At 41.3% G+C, this 20,928-nt stretch overlaps 1 protein-coding gene across 1 annotated transcript in view; it reads left to right on the top strand.

Annotated features, from left to right (window-relative positions):
* The window catches only part of ZRSR2 (zinc finger CCCH-type, RNA binding motif and serine/arginine rich 2), a 211,488-nt gene that overhangs the window by 37,353 nt on the left and 153,207 nt on the right, over positions 1 to 20,928 (top strand). Inside the window, exons 2-5 of the mRNA XM_078657650.1 lie at positions 8,001 to 8,080; positions 12,108 to 12,192; positions 18,177 to 18,285; positions 19,002 to 19,088. Coding sequence (XP_078513776.1) covers positions 8,001 to 8,080; positions 12,108 to 12,192; positions 18,177 to 18,285; positions 19,002 to 19,088 — 361 coding nt within the window. The remainder of the gene's footprint in view (positions 1 to 8,000; positions 8,081 to 12,107; positions 12,193 to 18,176; positions 18,286 to 19,001; positions 19,089 to 20,928) is intronic.

Raw genomic sequence — 20,928 nt, 5'->3', positions numbered from 1 at the left:
GAGTGAGAAAGCACGACTGAGTTACTCTAAATGTCTTACGTTAGTTTTATCGCCCTTTCCAAACGCGTTGGGCGCCATGTAGTGTAGTTCCTATTATCCCAATAGGCTCTGCGCATTGGAATAATACCTTCAATAGTAAAGGCCTAGACCAGACGTTAACTAGGTCTACTACTGTCGATATTAGACTTAAAGTTTTGGGTTTGCCAGCTAGCTCAGAGTTCACTAGAAACTTTCTCGAATGTTCAGGAAGGAATTAACCTCCCTGATTAGACAAGAAGGGATTTAGTTTCTGACAACCATAGAACATGACAACTTTGCTCTCCCCTAATCAAGAGTGTATCTCGAGAGTCGTGTGAACAAAAGGCAATTTATTTTACTCAGTCAGTACGTGCATTCTTAGTCTCATCAGATTGTAGAGAAAAGGAAGAGACAGGCGTGTTCAATAAAAGATGTTATTTATTGATCAGTCTCTTTTCTCGTACAAGAGAAATGGATCGATATTATTGCAATACTTATAGTTAAGTAAAGTGCATACATTAAAAGCAGAAGTATAAAATAATACTGTAAAAACATTGATATGGTTTCTAAGCCATATGAAGGTTTAAAATGAATAAAATATATTACATACACATATACATTTGACTAAACGTACTCAACTGGTGTTTCTAAATACGCCTACCCCGTGTACCTGACCTAAGCCTAATACGTGGGCGGGAATAGAAAGTTACAGTTTAAGTTAAGTTTGTTTTTGCCAAGTGACTGACTAAAGAATTCTCTGTGAGGGGTTATTCAGTTCTGTACCTGGAAGTTAGGATGAATGAGGGATGGTATCTCTCTTCTCTGCTCTCGATATTCCAGGCTGCCTGCGAGGGCTACCCGGAAACGCCGGTGCTGGATTTCTCGGCAGGAGAAAGCAGCGCGTCAGGAAGGCGGGGCTGCGCCAGCAGGGTCTGCTCTGCTCTGGGCTTCGGCAAGTATGGCTGCTCCGTCTCGTCACCACCGCGTGTGTTTGCATAGGGCAATATCGGTAATATTTATACCTTTAAGGTGCCAAGATTGACGTAAGGATGGACATAGATACGTCAATAAGGATGTCATACGACCAGGTCGTTAGCACATTCTTTTGCTGAAGTTCTCGGTGAAATCAAAACAATGGCCGCAGGGTTTTTCCCAGGTTGTCATAGGTTTGATTTGTTATGAGAACTCCGTATGCCTTATCAGGGGCTGGAGGAATATCGCTTGTCTAATTAGATCGCAAGCGTTATGACCTAATCAGATAACACGTTCCTGTGCCGTAGTGTGGCTTTGTCAGATAACGGTATCTGCATCATGGGGGTTTGCTGCCTCATGGGCTGACTGCTAGTTAACTTGTTAGTTTGCTAACCAGAATAGGGTCAGGAATAGGGGGATCGATTCAGAACCTATAGGAATACATCACAATCCGCTGGAGGGGGTGATGCGGCGTGGTATACTGAGTGATGGTATTAGTATTCGCAGAATGGGCCACTTTGTCTTTACCCAAGTCTCCCGCCACTTCAGATATCAGCCCCAGGGGCAATTTGGTAAGAGGGCAGGTGTGTTCTCCGGCCTGTGTCGACGTGTGCGCCAGCACTCAGTTCGGCCACTGTAATACTGTTCAGATCAGTCCCAACACCACCACTGGTGCTGGTGCTGTGTCTCCACTTTTTGTATAGGCGCATATATATAGCATGGTATATAGCTGGTCACAACCGCAAATCACAAGTCGGCCGCGCTCGCAGGACGCCGCGCACAACGGCAGTCGCCTCACCCAAAGCACTGGTGCAGTCCAGTTTACGCTGCCAGTGAGAATTGGTTTGCACTAGATACAGGATGTCCCAGCCAGTATTAAGCAGGATTTCTCTATCAGGCCGGCCAGGAGCTCAAGGGCTCCCTTTCTGTTGGCCATGTTCCCAGGCCACGCCCCCTCACCAGATTCTTTAACTCATTTGCAGATACTAGTATCCTCCAAGCTCCATTTTGGAGGCCTCAATCTCTGATTCCCAACTCGGGAAAGCCAAATGCAGCTATGGTTCGTACTGCCCCATCTCACTTGTCAACATTGATGCAAAAACAACCCGTCTCAAACTCCCTCATGCTGGTGATGGTGGACTCTGGCCAAGCCGGGTTTACTTCCTCACCGACAGTGCGTTAACAATAATTAGAGAATACTACACCTCATTAGTGAGGCTAAACAATCGTGGTAGGAAGTGATGCTCCTGGCCATCAATTCGGAAAAACCATCCAACAGAGTGCACTGGCCGTATCTGGACTTGACCCTGGGCCACTTAGTCTTTGGGAGTAATCCGCAACCGGATACTAAGCAGCTTTAATGATCCTGGAGTGGCTGTGAGGGTCAATGCAATGCTCTTGGTCCACTTCTCCATATGGAGAGGGGACGCAACAAGGCGTTCCCTGTCACCCCTGAAGTTTGCCCTTTATATGGATTCCAAGGCAAATAGAGTCCAGGACGACCTGCGTGTTGCTGGAGTGGGACTCTGGGGAGACACTCGCACCATAAGCCTATATGCAGTTGATGTCCTAGTGACACTCAACAACCCTTTGAATTCACTACCAACCTTTATAGAAGAGCTGAATCAATGTAAAAAGGTGTTGGGGTTTAACATTTATCTCGAGAAGTCAAAGGCCCTTAATCTCTATGCTACATTTGCACCTACAGGAGCCTGTTACCATCTAACATGGACTGATTGCCTCCACGACCATTGACACAGTAACAATCAATTACCGTACTTTACTCTGCCAGGTTAAGGCGGACCTCGCCCATTTGAGACATTACCGCCACTTCTGGCTGGGTAGAATAGCGGCTCTTAAAATGACTACTCTTCTCGGGCCCTATTCCTGTTCCTGTCCCTTCCACTGTCTCCTTCCACAGGCATACTCAAATCGCTCAAGGCTGATCTCAGCCGCTTTGTCTGGAATGGGAAGCGCCCACACATAAAATCGCAACCAGATCCACCTCGCTGCAGCGGAAGGGGAGGCCGAGAGGGTACCTAGCCTCACCCACTACTATTTAGAAAAATACCCTGGTTATGCTGGAAACCAAGATCCTGGTGCCATATTCGCGGTCTGGGATGAGTGAACACTCAGAATCTCCTGCTGTCCTTCCCCTCGCCCCTGACAAACATACTGGGAAACCTGACATCTCCCCAGGCCTCCATCCCACATCTTCTCTGTGTGGTAGCATTCTGGTTGTAGGTCCATTGGGAACTTCTTCATTGCAGACCTGCACATTCCATTTGAGCAACTCAAAACTGGCAACGTAATACCCAAAACAGAACGCCTCCATTACCTACAGATTTGACATTGGGTAACCCACCCCGACAATCATCAAGCTGCACATAGGCTGCTTACCCCTTTCGAAAAATGACTTCCAACAAAGGACGGAGATAAGTGTATAATCACTGACTGTACACCCTTGTGACACAACCCCATGCAGAGGAGAAAACACCGGGACAGAGGCGGTGGACACAAGAACTGGGGCGGCCTCGTACACACATGGAATGGGGTAAATATACCACGGGGCACGTCAAACTGCACACAATACAGCGTGCATAGAAATGGCCACTAAGTTAGGGACAATCCATTACCTTAACCCTGATAGGTTAAACAGAAAGAAACCCAAACCCAGCGAGAACTGCTGACGAGGCTGTGGAGTGACTGGTACACTTTTGCTCCTCTTTTGGACATGCCCGAAGCTAACTCGGTAGTGGGACGGTGTCCTGATGGACAAAGAAACCCATTTTGAGATGCAGGTCCCTCACTTCCTAGCCTACAACATCCTGGGGCTCTCCAATCCCACGATCTTCCCCCTGAAATCTAGAAGCGGTCGAAAAATTGGCCTGGTGCTAGCGCAACACTTCGGGTGATGCCACATTAGGGCACAAAGTCCCCACTGATACAACTTGACTACATAGAATATGGCGCATCTTAGGAATGGAGAAATTGAGCCTGGCGGCGACCCATAATCCAGAGGCATACCAGGACTTGTGGACCCATACAATGCGTTACTCTCTACGGAGTTTCATGAACTGACATTCCTGAGAGTGCTATGCCTGATTGTCATGGGAGAAAACACTCACACTGTGGCTGGGGGCCCCGTAGGCTAGGGATAGAGACTCAAAAAGGGTTTGCATTACCCAGAGCACACTTACAAAGAGTGAGTACTAAGATGGGGAGAGGGAGGGAGTTTGGGACTATGTTCTAGATGATTACATTGTTTCTATCCAGAAGCTTACCTTTGCATGGCCGGATCCCCTTTGGCGACTGGGCCTTTTGCTAATAAAGCCTTCTGTTTTTCCCGTTTTCATCTCAGTGAAAACAAGAAAACAGATTTGAACCATAAAGACCATTTGGTCTCAGAAAAGACAAAGTTTTTGCAAAAGTACTGTCAGTTGAGCTTTCTGGTTTATCTGTACCAACGCAGTTTAATGTTTCGTAGATCTACCTGGCCATCCTTGCTCATACTGCATAATACACTAGTGCAACATATAGAGGACGTCTTGGCTCTGACCAAACATTTGATTCCCGTTACAGCATTTTTTCATAGCTGTTGTTGGAATAGATGGAGTTTGGTAACCATTCATGTCAGAGGTATAGTGTTGAGCGCTGTACCCTGTGGCGTGGAGTGGTAGGTGCTGTGACCATCCTGAGGGCAAAGGAGCTTCGCATCTGATGGGTGCTTTCTTCTCCGTGACCTCGTTAACTTTGCAGCCTCATCAAAATTGGGGCACAGTCTGAGGGAGATTCTAGGAAGGGATGTGGGTGAGTGGCGTGGTCAGTGAAGGATGGCTGCTTTGGGGTGCCAAGAACTCTGAAGCTCGTTGCTGTATATGATGTGTGGGACATGTTTCTTGCTTCTTCAGGACTTCGTTTCTGGCCACTGGCTCTCAGCTCTTTTCATGGCCTCCTTATGCCATTTTTGTTGTTATTCAGGAGGCACTGGGTGGTGTCACACACCATTTTCACTCTGTGGCATAGAATCACAGTGTATCACTTGTGGCCAGCCGTGCCCTGCTCCATTTTCACCTTTTCTCCCTCTTCAGGCCTTGCTAAAGAATATGTTTAAATCTGTCAAGGTGGCCTTCGCCCTCATCAATCCTGCACTTTCATGTGTGGCATTGCTGGGCGGCAAAGATGCATCGGTTGCGAGGGGTGGGTGACTTTGAAGAGTAGGTGAGTGAAAGGATAGGAGCTCTCACCCTCCCTGGATTCAACTCACATAATAACAAATATAAATTCATGGATTGATTATTGGTATTTTTCAGAGCCTTGTGCTAGTAACCCCTTATTTTTCCACCCACTCCAGTACGCTGGCATGACTGGCTATCCCTACTCCTTTTAGCAAATTTGTGAACAATTTCTTCTTTTTTTTTTTGCATGGATAGCACAGTAGGTGGTGGCCAAAATGTGATCTGATTTGATTAAGATTTTATTTTATAGATCCTAGCACTAGAGGATAAAAAAAAACTGATGGTAGTAGAAGTCGGAACAGAGTTTAGGCTCAGAAAAAATGGGTTTTAAGAAGTTTCCGAGATTTGAGGAGGCAGTGGACAAAACAGAGACGTAGGAGAAGGAAGTTTGAAGCTTTGGCCCTATTTACTGAGGAGGTCCTATCTTACGTACAATTTTAGTTCAAAGTCCTGACTGTTAGAAGATACGCATTGGAGGACAAGAGCATTGTGTTGGGCGCGCATTTCCAACATTGCCCCCTATGTATTTATTTGTTGTAAGGGAAGTAGAGGCATTTGTGGGTTTTAAGAAGTGTTTGAAATTTGGTGAGGGGGAAGAGTTTTGCAGGCCCGTTTCTCTCAAACGTTATTCCTGCGTATTTGTTGCAATAGAAGCAACGGCCTGTGTGACGGAAGCATAAAGCCTTAAAGAGACGTTGTTATTTAGGCAGAAGCAAAAGAAGAGATTTCAAGTAGGAAGACATTCTGATGTGTGCTCAAGCTTTGGATAAGTTGCATTCTGATGACATGATTAGCAGGAAGGCCAGTATAATGGCATTATAATAGACTGGCCTAGATAAGATGAGCAAAAACAGTTGCAAATGCCACTAATTTCTAAGTTGAACGTTTGTTGCAAGAAACATACGAGTGAAACAATATGTAATTAGAAATGAATTCCACTTATTTTAATTTCTTTTATATTTTCAATTGAACACTTCTATTTTGAAAGTGATTTTCACAAATATTCTACAAATATTAAAAACCTGGTGTGCACAACAAATTGTCATATACAGTGCTAACAAACTGCTTGAATATTTACAGTGTTTATACAACTTCCTCACCATTCAATCTTCATTCATACATCACTCAATTCACCACAAACAACAACTGACAACAAAACATAAATGATTCGAAAAAATGCTGTAATGAATCTCCAGCAAACAGAAAGCCAATGTTTTTTTCACACTAAATTGAATATATACAATTATTCCTTTATCAATGGATCAATTATAATTTTTGGCTGTGAAAGGGTCTACGCGTTTCGAACTACTATACTTGCGTAGTTCTCATCAGGACCAATCTCGCGCTCAACCGAGCCAGCTGAGAGAGTTGTTGTCCCAGTTTGGGAATACTGGGTAGCGTTACGGACTTGCCTGACTCGCCTGTCTGATCAAGGCGGTCAGGCGCGTTGTATGTTTGTAAAGATCTGTTGCCACGTGGTTTTCCGTTAGTGTCAGTTTTCATAGATCGTAACTGTAATCCGTCTATCTCCACGGGCGTCCAAACGCTGCAGCGTTTGGACGCCCGTGGAGATAGACGGATTACAGTTACGATCTATGAAAACTGACACTAACGGAAAACCACGTGGCAACAGATCTTTACAAACATACAACGCGCCTGACCGCCTTGATCAGACAGGCGAGTCAGGCAAGTCCGTAACGCTACCCAGTATTCCCAAACTGGGACAACAACTCTCTCAGCTGGCTCGGTTGAGCGCGAGATTGGTCCTGATGAGAACTACGCAAGTATAGTAGTTCGAAACGCGTAGACCCTTTCACAGCCAAAAATTATAATTGATCCATTGATAAAGGAATAATTGTATATATTCAATTTAGTGTGAAAAAAACATTGGCTTTCTGTTTGCTGGAGATTCATTACAGCATTTTTTCGAATCATTTATGTTTTGTTGTCAGTTGTTGTTTGTGGTGAATTGAGTGATGTATGAATGAAGATTGAATGGTGAGGAAGTTGTATAAACACTGTAAATATTCAAGCAGTTTGTTAGCACTGTATATGACAATTTGTTGTGCACACCAGGTTTTTAATATTTGTAGAATATTTGTGAAAATCACTTTCAAAATAGAAGTGTTCAATTGAAAATATAAAAGAAATTAAAATAAGTGGAATTCATTTCTAATTACATATTGTTTCACTCGTATGTTTCTTGCAACAAACGTTCAACTTAGAAATTAGTGGCATTTGCAACTGTTTTTGTTCATTATACACTTGTGGCAAGCGATGCCTGTGGGAGCCCATACCCAGTGGTTTTGTTTTCATAGATAAGATGAGAGCTTGCACAGTGGTTTTACTATACCGTTAGAGAGGTACAAAAAGGCTTCTTTGAATTTTCCTGAGGTAAAACTAAGAAAGTTTATCATTCTGCGTGTAGACAGTGTTCTCTCTCGGTTAAGAGAAGATGAAGGGGGTAAGATGTTCCAAGAACCCCATTAATAAGCTAAGGCTCTGTAGGAACTGATGCCTCATGACTCTCTACGGGAAAGTAAGATGCTATTTCTTTATGAGAGTTCTGTTTCTTTCTCACACAAATATAGACGCACACCCAGGTACATGATGCTCTCTAACTAAGTAGCCTACTTAACTATTGTCACTTTGCTGTACCTTCAAAAAGTTTATGTACTTGTCGTAACTCAAACAGATAAGTAAGTTGCTTACCTGTCCTGTAGATGTTTATTATTTCACATGACCTTTTTGTTGCTGTTCCTTTTTTTCCAGCCATAAAAAGTACAGAGCTTTTCTGAAGAAAGAAAAACGGAGAAAGAAGAGACAAGCACTTGCTAAGTTGAGAGATGAAGGTAAAAGCAGCCTTTAAAAGTCAGATTTGGAATTAGTTTATTTTTTTGGCACGGAAGTCGCAACTATAGCTGTATGTTAAATCTTATTAAATTAGTTTATAATAACAAATAGATGGTCAATGATCCTGCCTGCGTACAGTAATGCTTACTTGAAATGTCATTTACTTTTGAGTTAGTTCATATGAATGCCATTTGCAGTACGAACTGTCACTTGTGATTTATGACTTTTGCTTGTTCTGTCTCAGAATCCACAATTTAAGAATTTTGTCTCCATCAGATAATCCATACTGGCACTCCATTTGCATCTGTTTGCAAGCACCGCATTGCATAAGTTCTACATGCTGTAATTCCCTGGCATGTCTGCCCTCCATTGAGCTACTATACCAGGCACATACAGTGGAGCTTGGAGGCCTTGCCATGGCCTACACATAGGCTTTTCACTGAGGAGCTGTAGTACATTCGTGGCACTCCCAAGTTCAGAGAACGCGGTGGCATGTACTCCCATCACTGTGTCCTGCGTCACTGCCCTCTGAACTCCGCAGCTATGGGGAAAGGTAGCTTTGAGCAGATGCCCATGTCTCCAACACAGGACCACCTCGAGTTGCTGTGTGAGGCACCGGCGGTTACACTGGAGACACCACCAGTGCTCTGCATGCAAGCTTTCCATGGATAGTCACAGTAGCAGCATTAGAATGTTATTGTTTGTAGCATTTCTATAGTTTTAATACCCCTGCCATGACTAGAGTAGAATTTCATTTGATAGTATGAGAGTAGGTTATGTTTGTATATAATTCCAAATATTTGTCCAAATGGAGATCCTTCAGTAAATTTGCTGAATAGCAGCCTATTGGATATTGGATCAGTATGTTTATGGCCTGTTTTTAGGTATGGCTACAGGCCACTTTAGTTGTTTGGGAGAGATCATGTCATCAGTACCAAAAACTATCTAGAGCATAGTCTTGAGACACTGTCAATCAGCCACACGTTAGTTTTGGTCAGCTTTCTTAAGCTATTGCTGGAGAAAGTGTCATTCATGTTTGGGATCAGGCAAGAGGAATGTTTCAGTGTGTTAGTCTGTGTGCTCAAAGCATGCTTTCCTTTGCAGTACATTGAAACAAAGTGTCCATGTACTGCAGACAACAGGCTTTTTTGCTACTGAAAGTGTTTCCAAACGCCAGTGGTACTTTTTCACGCCATCTGTTTTTGCTTCTAATTGTATTTTGTGCTCCCAAAACTGGTTTCATTCTCCTGCTGGTGATACACCAAGGGTGATTTTGCACCTACTTGTGGTTTTGCTCCTAAAATGTGACACCACAGTGCTGCCTGATTGCACCATAGGTGGTTTGCACCTAAAAGTAATTGTGCAATTAAGTGTGAGTTTTATCCTAAATCTGTTTTTGCATCTACTTGTGTCCCTACAAACCTGTTGATGCTCAAGGACGATTTCCCACTTAAACGTGACTTATGCACCAAAAGGTTTTCCACACTCCAAGCGTGTCAACAATCAAATATGATATCAAACTGATGCACACATGTAAGAAATATAATTATTTATTGGGGTGGGTGACTACCTACCTGAAGCAATACTCACAGCCTAGTCAGGGTGAACCATCAAAGTCCCTAAATTAACCTAAGCTCACCCCCTTGGTAGAAAATTGCACAGAGCAGACAGACTTAACTTTTGGCCATGTGTAAAGTATTTATGCTGTACCAAAAAGTAATACAGTTGAAATGCAAACCAATAAAAAAAAACAATCTGAATTTGAAGTATGCAGTAAAAATTAATAAGCCAATGATACCAACATGACAAAAATCCAATACAGAGAACCAGAGATATGAATTTTTTAAGTATTAAGTAGGAATAGTGCCAAGAAGCACAAAGTATCAATGCTAGTCAATGGTTGTGATAGGCAGGGACCTAGGCTTAATTTGAGATTTGCTATGCTAGAGCGCAGGTTGGATACACCAACCAGCTTTGTCCTGGTTAAAGATTTTACCTTCTGACTTAATGCTTTAAGTCCCAATTCACTACAGAAGTACACTTTTAAAGCCCACAGGACAGCAGGGAATGTCCATAGAGACTTGCAGGGTGTTAGGCAGAGGCCAAACAGCAAGGTCCAGTCCAAGGACATTTGCCTCTCGTCCGCTAGGTAGTTGCAGGAAAAGGCCTCTCGTAAATTGTTGTGTCCCTGTAGCTTTAAAAAAAAGGTCACTCATATGGCCCTTAGAGTGCACTTCATTGTCCTAGGTACTAGAGAGAGCCCTTTCTGGGCTCTTCTCAGGTCACAGACAGCAGGTTAAGTCCCCTTCTGATCTTCATATGGTCTAGCAGTGTTCTGAAGTGCATGCCTAGAGCTGCCACATTTATGCTTGGCATGAGCTAGTGGGTGGGAATGACTCTTGGGCACACCCTAACCAATGGGGTAAAGGTTCCTTGGGCCAACCTTACTCACTTTGGGCATTTTCAAAAGATGACAGAAGTATTTGTCCACACTACACTAGGTCTCTGCGGGCTGGGTGTGTGTGTGTCGTGAGTGTACTATGGTAATACCAGTGTCTCCCACATCTAACACTAAAATCCAATTTGGGACAGTCACTGTACACACAATAAACACAGACACAGAAGTTTGATAGAACAAAGCAGGGTTTTCTTGTAACCAGGTTGTGGATACATAAAAATTGTTTGGTATCCTGTTTCTCTGCCTTCACGTGCAACCCCAGCATTATATGTAAATCCCAGCAGACCAGTCAAGCAGGGATTTACACTGTGATGTCAAAAAGAGGCCTACTGTGATTGGAGCATCAATGGGGGGGACAGAGGAAGGGTCCTGCCCAGGTGTCAGCTAACAAGTGTTTGTGATAGGGAAGGTCTCTTTGAAGTTAGTCCACTGGTAATCCTGTCAAGGGAGCAACAACACTTCCCTGCACCCATGCCTTTATTCCCTGCTCTGGGAGCAGTTTTCACACTTCAAATGCTAATTAAAGGCTGGTAGAAGTAGGAAAACAATTGCAAGTTTAGTCTCCAAGAACTTCAGACAGGGAAAGGTAACTTTCTAAAAGTTACTTTTCATTCATATTTATTAATAGTCTGACTTCACCATTGAATTGAATTTTAATAACTATTAAAATAACAATTTTTCTAGTTAGTCCCATTCCTGAGAAAAATAGTATTAGAATATTAGGGTTTTTAATCTGTACTCTGGTTTTCTATATAGGACAGCTGGCTTTTGGGTGCTAGTCATCACTGTAAGGACATATTAACATTAACATTTCTACTTGTCCTACTTTTATTTAACAGTAGGAACGTGGACCCTACCTTGTGTCGCCGACAGGGCCTACTTAGGGGTGACTTATTATTTAAAAGGGAGGTTTTGACCTGTCAAAAGGGTTTATTTTGACTGGTCAAATTGCAGATTTTACACTGCTACAGTCAGGCTACACCAGTAGGCCGGATGCCATGGTTGCGCTACAACTGTAGTGAATGACACAATAGGTGACGCAGAACGCTAGTGGCATTTAACTTAAAGGCCCTGAGTACATTTTGTAACATATACTAGGGACTTATAAATAAGTTAACTATTCCAATTTTGAATATGACAATATGACCATGTTTAAAGGGGGAGCACTTTGCTACTGGTTCCATCATAAGGTGAAAAATCTGAGGTGAGCACGTAGAAAAGGCTATTTTCCTACAGCACCTTTTGCACTTAATTTGACATCTCAAAAGTGCATTTTCTTTCAATACAGAATGAATTTAGACCTTCATGAGATAATATTCTCTCTCTCGTTGGCACTAAAAGTTTGTCTGCCTAAAAGGGATGTTTGTTTCAAAATGTGTTTTGTACTCCAGTGTCTCTGTGCTATAAATGTGAAATGCTTGAAAAAACCTGTAATCAAGGAATTAAAACATTTAGGGAAACAGAAAAAGTGTTTGGTAAAATGATTTCTGCCTAGACATTTCCTCGAATTCCCATATCAATTGTATAAAATATTTGAACATTCGGTTTGATATTCCTTAAACTCACAGAAAAAGAAGCAGAAGATGGCCCATTGCCAGAAGAGGAGGACCAAGAGGAGGAGCCGGAAACAGATAGTCCATTTGAACTTGAAAGGTTTGTATGAGTGGTGTGATTTTGTTTTTAATTATTTCACATAGCCCTAAACATATCACCTTGAAGCCACTTAAAATATTTTAATGACATAGTGTGCTGACCACAAGAAAAAGAAGAAATTACTCTGGAACATATCAGCCAGCTGAGATCTCCCAGGCCAGGAATTGCAGCATACACATTGGTATAGATCATTAGAAACTGTTATTGAAGTTTCCTCATGTGACTCTTGTGTCATGTAATAGAGTGGAGAAGAAAGGGCATGTATTCGTTCAGACTTTCTGACGTTCTGATTTTTTCACAAGTTCTGTTTTTTTACCCTGATTTCTGATAAATCTTAGAAAATATTGAGTTGTGTTAAGGATTAGTTCTGATTGTTACAACTTTTCAATTTATGAATGTATAAAATGTTACTCCCATGTAACCCTGTAAAAAGACTGCCAAATATCAGAAACATATCAATAATATAATACGGAACTTGAGAAGAAAGGCATTGATTCTCTTGTGTTTCGTTTATATTGCCTCTTATATTCTCCCAGTTTAAATGATCAAATAATTCAATTCTCTCATTGTTGTCCTAAAATATTAACATGCCTTTTAAAAAATATCACTGAGCGTATGTTCGCAAGAAGAACTTGTTCAGGCTATACTGAATAACACAATGGCTTTTGGTCTTTTGGATTTCAAATGGTAGTGACTTTCCATACAGGGTGCCCAAGAAGATGTGGCCAAACTGCCAGAGCTGCTAATTTTGGAACTGGGAAACCTGGGCGGATTTGCAGCCTCCGCTCAATAGCCTATGATTCTGAGCAAATCACTTCATCATTCTATGCCATACAAAAATAAAATGTGTAATGTAATCTAGTGCACATATAAAGCATTCTAATGCCCTTAGGTCAAGTTTGTGCCAAATAAAAAAAAAAAACTGGAGAAAATAAAGAGACGGATGATTTAGCTTCCCAAAAATGTAGAATAAAAAGAGCAAGCACAAGGAAGAACATGTGTATGGTCCATATACTGTATAAGCGATCAAACAGATCACTCTGAATTAAATCAGTTATAGAGCAGTGAGCCATTGTTTATAGTCAGGGCCACTGGAATTGTGCGGCAGGAGAGGGCTAAATTATGCATCAGAGTAAAGTAAATTATGCAGCAAGAAAAGACAAACTATGCAGTGTAATGCAGCACACTTTGTGAGAGTATTACTTTATCATATTATTATGTTTACACTTATTAACACATTTTGGGGAATTGGTTGCAAATCAGTAGTTCCAGTTTAACGCCCAAATATAGCAATAAGCAACTGACAGGTGACCAGTCAACCATTGTAGAGGTTCTTCCACTGGGCAGTAACACTTGTCTCTGCGTTTTTATTAACTTTTGAACTACTTGAGCTAGAAAAAAAATTGTTAACATTTGCAGATTACGCAGCAGATGATGGATTATCTGGCAAATGCATTAAATCCTTAACTATATGAAAAACTCTGCGACTGCACAATCGCATAATTCCAAGTGGCCCTGAATATAGTGGCATTGTAGTCTCTGACATGTATCTTTTTTTACAAGCCGAATTTACATTATCTGTTTCTTTTGTAACTTTTGGTGTGTTTTGCCAACAGTCTAAAGCCATTTCTTATCAATTACGCAAAGTTATACTGACAGCCACCATTGTTGTGTTTATTTTGCTAGGTGCAAACAGCAAGACTTTGTCTGAACATTCAAAGCTGCAAAACATGAATATATAAGCTTTTTGATTTCTCTCTCAAAGCTTTTATTGAGATGTAGAATCAATCCCTATCCTTTCCCATTGTCCATAGTTTCAGAATCACACCCTGTGGCCACTGACCATGGTCAATGATTCCAGGCAGGTTCTATACCAAAGATCGTGACCTTTTTCAGCATTCAACTTGAGAAAATGGAACAACTTTCATTGGTGAACTTTACTTAGAGGTTTTTGCAAATGTTATGGAACAATTTCTAATTGTTGGTTGTCTGGTAAGAATCTGAGTGTCAATAGCATACATTCTTGTGGACTGTAAACTGGTAGTCTTGAAAGCACTTACCTTTGGGCCAAGTTCATGCGCTATAAAAACTGCAAAAAAATATGAAATGTAGTCTAAAGCCAAAGGTTCCAATCAGCTTTTCTAGATATTTAATGCAAAGATTTGAAAAATTGGAGATGAGCGGTATCCTGGGGACTACAGAGTAGTTTCAGGAAATTCGGATAGGAGGGAGCTCAGATTTTCAGAAAATTAGGAAAACTATTTGACTTTCTAAAAACTTAACTGCTGTGAAGTGGTCAACCAAGATTGTATGGTCGACTCGATTGAAAGCAACTGAGATAGTCTGTGAGACGACTGCAGTGATTCTCCTGTGTCTTGGGCTTTTAAAGAGCCCTTAATATTTGCAGTAACCAGTCTGGCATTGATTTTGATGCAGCCTTTTAATTTTCCCAATCCTGCTAATCTGGAAAGCAGGTGGTTACAGGCTGAATGGAATTAGTTCTGGAAGACTTCTCTTATGGGTGCCTCCCAAGATGGCTACACAAACAAGGGCTCATGAGATATGTTATCATTTTTACATTTATAGTTATATCACTCATGTTAGCAACCAACTCATGCATCTTCAGTGTGCCTTTTTCTCTTTCAGCTGCTTGCACATAACCCACACTTTGTCACTTGGTCAAGTTTTTCTGAATGTTTACCTTCTGTGATGGTCTTTATTAAGGCTTATACAGTGGGAATTTACATCTGCAATTATGTAAACCGTTTTTGCAGATTGGTAAGACCAATTTACACTGGCAATTCTATGAAGAAAAAGGATCAGTACTTTTTTACTTTGATCATTTTGGGGTGGCATGTTCCCAGAATTGCAAGTCTCTTTATCCATTGTGTAGCAAGACAACAGCCCCTTCGTTTTGCTGCCAATAAAACAGATAGTTTTCTGTCATGGGATTTCCATTAACGTTGTCCCTGGCACCGAATGGGCCTGCCCCCACTACCAAAGGAATTTTTCTGACCTTTCTGCGCCAGAAAATGAGGCCTAAATGTCGGGACTCCAAGCAAAAAGATAGACAGAAAAGCCACTACTGGTCAGAAAAGATTCTCCTATTTCTAACGGGACATATCCATAAAGAATTCAGGATGATGATTGCTGTGTTGCCTTTGCAGGAATCGCTCCCCTAGATAAATTGCTTCTCCTGAAAGGTCCCTTCTCTGGTATGGGAATTGTTCCCACTATCCAGCAGCGACTTTCAATCGGGAAAGTACCTGGAAGGCTCTTGGGTACAGGGTCAAGATTGAGGGCAATGCTCTACTGCAAGAGAGGGAGTTGGGTCCTGTGGGGGTAACACTCCCCTTTTTTTCACTATACTTAATTTCTAGTGGGCCTTCTGCCTGGGAGTGGGCAGATCAACTTGGAGGGTAAACATCTGCCTCCATGTGGGAAGGAAAAGGTAGTTATCTGTAGGTTTGGGGGACATCAGGCCTTGTGCTTGGGGCAGCGGGGGCTCTCATCATTTTCAAATCCCTTCTGCCTAGTTGGAGTAGATTGTAAACCCTACCTCGAACTCTTGATGGGAAAAGGCTGTGTGTGGGTGAGGGGTTAGGGCAGATCTGGCCTGCCAAGGAAGGGGAAAGACTATGGGAGGCTGTAGGATTGGAAGGTTTTGGGATCTATGTGGTCGGTTGTTAACAGTCCTTTCCCCATTTTACAGTCCTTTGTTACAAGTTAGTGAGTATACACTCTCTTCCCTACTCCTTACTCAACCTTTGGAGGGTTTGTTTATGGGGATTTGGGGGCATCAAATTCCGTGGTGCCCTTTTATTCTGTATCCTTAGTGCCTAATGAGCATACATCTGTCCTGGGGAAAGGAGGATATTTTCTCACCCTGTGGTGTCACAAATCTAGAAAGGTAGGCCACACAGTCGTTGTGGAAGCCATTCTGCTACCAGCCAAGGCTTCTTTGAGCTCTGATGCTACAATGTGGACTAAGCATCCTCCTCATTACAGAGACATATCTTCTTTCTTAACTAACTAAACATATTGAAATCACAAAATCTATCATTTCAACACTTTTGTGGATCAACGTCCTTTATGTATAGTTGAATATTATGTGATAGAGTGGTCTTTTCTAAGCTTGTTTTTTTTAGAAATGTTTCAATAAAATGTATTAAAAAGGTGTTGTATATTTATATATTTGTTGGGTATGCTAAGTCTTCGTATTCCTACACACACCATTTCAAGATGTGCAGTCTCATTTAAAACCTTCTGAGAAGTATGTTTAGGTTAGTGTGTTAGTGTTTTATTCTGCCTCTCAGAGCAATTATCTGTTTAGTTTTCTATTTCTGAGCAAATTATTATGAAGAGGCTCCCATGTTGGAAAACAAATTGTTGCTTGTAAATCTAATTCTCCACCATGGGTATCCTCTCCAGATAAATATTCAACCTCCTCAAGGTCCCTGCCTTTCAGAAAGGGATAGAACGCACAAATTCTTCAAATGTAACTGTGACACTTTTGGGTGGGAGGAAAACGCAAAAAGATCTTTATTTCGGCACACAGGCCATAAAATCACATAAAAACAAATAAAACAATAAAAGCATGGAATAAAACATTAATAGCACAGGAAACAATATGATAAAGGTCAATGTCCTATAGCACTTACATTCAATAGAAAATGAACGCGGCCATTCATGTATTGATAACATTAGACAATCGATAAGGGTCAGTCCTCAAACATAAGAATTCCTAAGATCGTAACAGGAAAACTCATCTCGTACGACTTGCTGGCTGATACTATAAAACAACTTAACATATGTAAGATATCGTTGTGTCAGTTTTAATTAAGAGACAATTGCTTCAGCCGTTGACATGATCACCACCGTGCTCGCTCATGGTTACAGCATGCATATTTTGGCCTTGTTCTCCATATTCCCATTAAATGCAGAGTAAGTGCAAAGACCAACGGTTTGCTAGTATCAAATCTCAACATCCTAAGGGCCTCTTTGTATGCCCTTACTCCCAGGTTCTGACATAGCGGAACTAGCCAATGCCTCCTATAGTTCTTATACACAGGGCAGAAAAACAAAATATGCTCAGTGCTTTCATCATCAGCGTCAAACACGGACCCTGCCTATCTCATCCTATCGGAGCACGTGACCATTTGGCAGTAAAAGTACCAGGGTGCAGGGTGCCATAACGAAACTGCAAGTAGAGTCACCTAGCCAAAGGGGACTCAATCTCATCCAGGAAATCCTCCATCATGTAGGTATCCTTTAACACACAAAATGCGTCTGTCAATTTACCATTGGTCTCCTGAAAATGAAGGAGGGAGTCCCTGCAAGCCCTATAGGTTGTTTTAATGGGGGCATTGGAAACATCCCCTGCCACACCAGATACACACCCTAAACTTGTTATCATTAACTCTTGTAGGATGGTCTTCACATACTTTATCCATTGGATACTACTGGTGCCAGCATGGGCGAGAATTTTCTCCAGAGCTTGCCCATAAGGCTCGAGTTTCAGGGTCGCCCATATCCTTCTTCAATAGAGAAAGAGGAGCAATCACACTGTGTCAGAGAGTGATCTTAGCCCAAAGTCCAGTCTAAGGAGTAAAGAAGAACTTATGAGGACACTAACCAGCCGTCACACAAATCTATTCACCAATACTTTTAGTGTGGTGGGAGAAACGTTTACCAAGATACACTTTGATTGCAAAGGAAGAATTATGTTGCATATTATTGTGAAGACTTTGCCAGGTTGGATGGTTGATATCGAATTGTGTAACTTTTCCTGCCTTGGTGTATGGGGGATGTGGGTGCCTTGGCAGTCTGCTTTCATTGTATTTGATGGGGATAGTTCAATCAATAGCAATCTTCCCACCCAACACAACCACTCCTTGTCATCTCAACTACATTTCTTTAGTCTGTTTTAATGTTTTCTTTCCAAAAGCCTAATTTCCCTCATTAACATTTACATGTATTGGTAGGAAAAGGCTTCATGAAGAATGGCTGCTGAGAGAACGAAAGGCTAATGAAGAATTCAGTATAAAAAAGGAAAGAGCAGAGGCTGCAAAGCGGCGGCAGGAAGAAGAAGAGGTACTGCTTTCTGATGTAGTTTTACCTTCACCAAGTTTCCTGTTAGAATCCCCAGAAATCTGGACTACTATTAAATATGTTTAATAATGTAGTCACAATGGGATTGGAAGCTCTGTTTTCCCGATACACTATATATATATATATATATATATATATATTATTTTTTTTCTCATGCAAGTGAGTAAAATCAAATTTCGGCATTATAAGGTATGGTAAAACACCACTCAAACCTCCCACAAAAGCAAAAATAGCACATGAATGTATATGCAATATATACCTATTTTAGCCACTCTACAGTTTATAAATTAAAAACAAATCTTCAAAGTAGAGCACCAGATTATAGTTCAGTAACATTTCCTGCTAAGGCATTTTGATAAGCCTAGCCTCATATTATGCTGCATAGTTTCCATCTTGATTTCTGCCATGTGCCCTATTACGCCACTGTTTGTCAGAATTTCGCTCTTCTGATTTTGTGTTTAGTGTTCTGGTGTATCGTCACTTGGTCCCCACCTGTTGCTTGATAAAAAAAATAAGTCAATGTTTGTCTTTTTTGCTTCCCTTTATGTTTCTTCTATTATTCATGGATTTGTCCTCATGTCTTAAGTTAAATCTTTTCATACCCCACATGTTCATTCTTGCATGCATAGCTTGTTAAGTGATAGTCGACATCTATCTTCTGGTACAAGACTAAGCTTCACTTTGCTTTGTTTTTAAAGCGAAAGATCAAAGAAGAATGGGAAGAGCAGCAAAGAAAAGAGAGAGAAGAAGAAGACCTGAAGCAGCAGCAGAAGAGGGAGAGAGAGGTGATGCCTGCATTTGGAGGATAGAAACACTACATATCCTCTTACAGTACCAAAATTCAAACTACTCTAAGTAGGAAAGTCAGCACTCTACATAATTATGTACTATGGTCTGTTGGCGTTTGCTCTGATTCTTTCATTGCACAGGAGAAGAGCAGAAAATTAATGGTTTGGGAGCCTGTTAAAGTTCTGCAGACCAGTCAACTCTTTTTTGTGTGATTTTCGATAATAGCCACAAATATATTTGAACATGTACAGGATCCGTGAACAGAGGAAATAAAAGGCAAAACAGTCTTATGTGGGCAAAAACTGCAGCATTACTTCAGTGCAGGCAAGGAGTTCCACAGGACCAAAATGTAGCGTAGTCAAAGTTGAGTCATTTCTTCACCTATTTTTTGCTGTCTGCAACTAAGATCTCTAAATAAAGGTATACTTTGCTGATTGTTTTTTCACAAGCATTTGTATTCTACGGACCTGTAGCGATGATTGCACACTCTTTTTTTTGTAAATGTCTTCGAATAGATAGTTTCTCTCTCCCGGCTTGTCAAGGCCTATGACACCCGAATGGCCAATGAAGTTCAGTGCTCCCTTTAAATGACCCAATGTCGTTTTGCAATCCATTGCGGTCATAGAATGTCCATAAAGTCACATGGGTGGTGGATGGCATAAGGTTGAAGTATACAGCCACTGCAGGAGAGTATGTCGTAATGAAGGTTCTCAACCTCAAAAATCATCACTTTAGGGGGTCCACAGCATAAGGAGACCCTCAACATGTTTCACTCAAGAGTGACTGCCCTATAGCTGTATATACAGATAGTCACAGTCAGGGCCTTTTACATCCTCTTGGTTGAAGTTATTTGCTGTTATCAATATTTTAATTCTGGTGCTAGGTTGGTCTAGCCGATTAATCTGGGATTGCCACAATGCTGGTACGTTTATGTAAGTGCTTTAGATCACATACAAATAAATAGCCTCTTGTATCAAGTATGCAAATGTCTGCTTGATCCTTTGCTCACCAGCATTGATGGCATTGGTGTATGGGCACCATGCAATGATCTACTTTTCCATAGCTTTAAGCACTGAAGTGCAATACTGTTTCTACTGTGGTCTTCCCCCAGTGCTCAAGTTTACAATTAGTAAGCATTCATCACAAAAGCAGGGTTCAGTCAGTTTCCTCAGCTTACATTGTATGTGGCTAATGTTGAATTTTTATTTGAAAGTCTATTGCTCCTTCTTCCTTGTTCAAGCTTAAAAAAAGTAAAAGAAGTAAGAGATAACTGGTAGGGTTACAACAATGATAAAAACAAAACCAGTCTGGGCAACTGTGGACAATGTTGTCGTTAGAGTCCTCAGGACCAGGAATCTTTAGGCAGCATGCAAAGCTAATGCCTTTTCCATTTCAGGTAATGCATTTTTTATTGTGTTTTTCAGTTGGTCAGGGTTTTGATATGCTATAAAGATGTTTGTGCCAATAATCCATATTTTTGCCTATTGTACCAAAGTCAGAAGTTGTTTCCGAGCCTCTACTAATTGCCTAATGGCCCCCAAAAAACGATGATAGAGTGTTCTGCCTGAGCAACAAGGCAAGCAGTTAATCAACTTCAGTTTTTTATAGTACACCATACTACCTACTAGTTCTTGATTTTCTTGAGGCTGCCACTTTTGCACTCGCAGACCGGCCTTTAGTATATTTTGAGGGAAATAATATATATTTCTGCGGTAACGTCTGCTATTCAAGTATGAAAAATTCAGCATTTTTCTTGTGTTATTTCTGTAGTTACATTTTAAAGCTATTTTCATTAAGTTTCACTTGGCTGTAGCAGAGTGTCTTAAAAGGAACTAT

The sequence above is a fragment of the Lissotriton helveticus genome, chromosome 8, assembly GCF_964261635.1.
Source record: "Lissotriton helveticus chromosome 8, aLisHel1.1, whole genome shotgun sequence".
Classification (NCBI taxonomy): domain Eukaryota; kingdom Metazoa; phylum Chordata; class Amphibia; order Caudata; family Salamandridae; genus Lissotriton; species Lissotriton helveticus.
The sequence above is the reverse complement of the archived record's forward strand: the minus strand, read 5'-3'. Positions and strand labels throughout refer to the sequence as shown.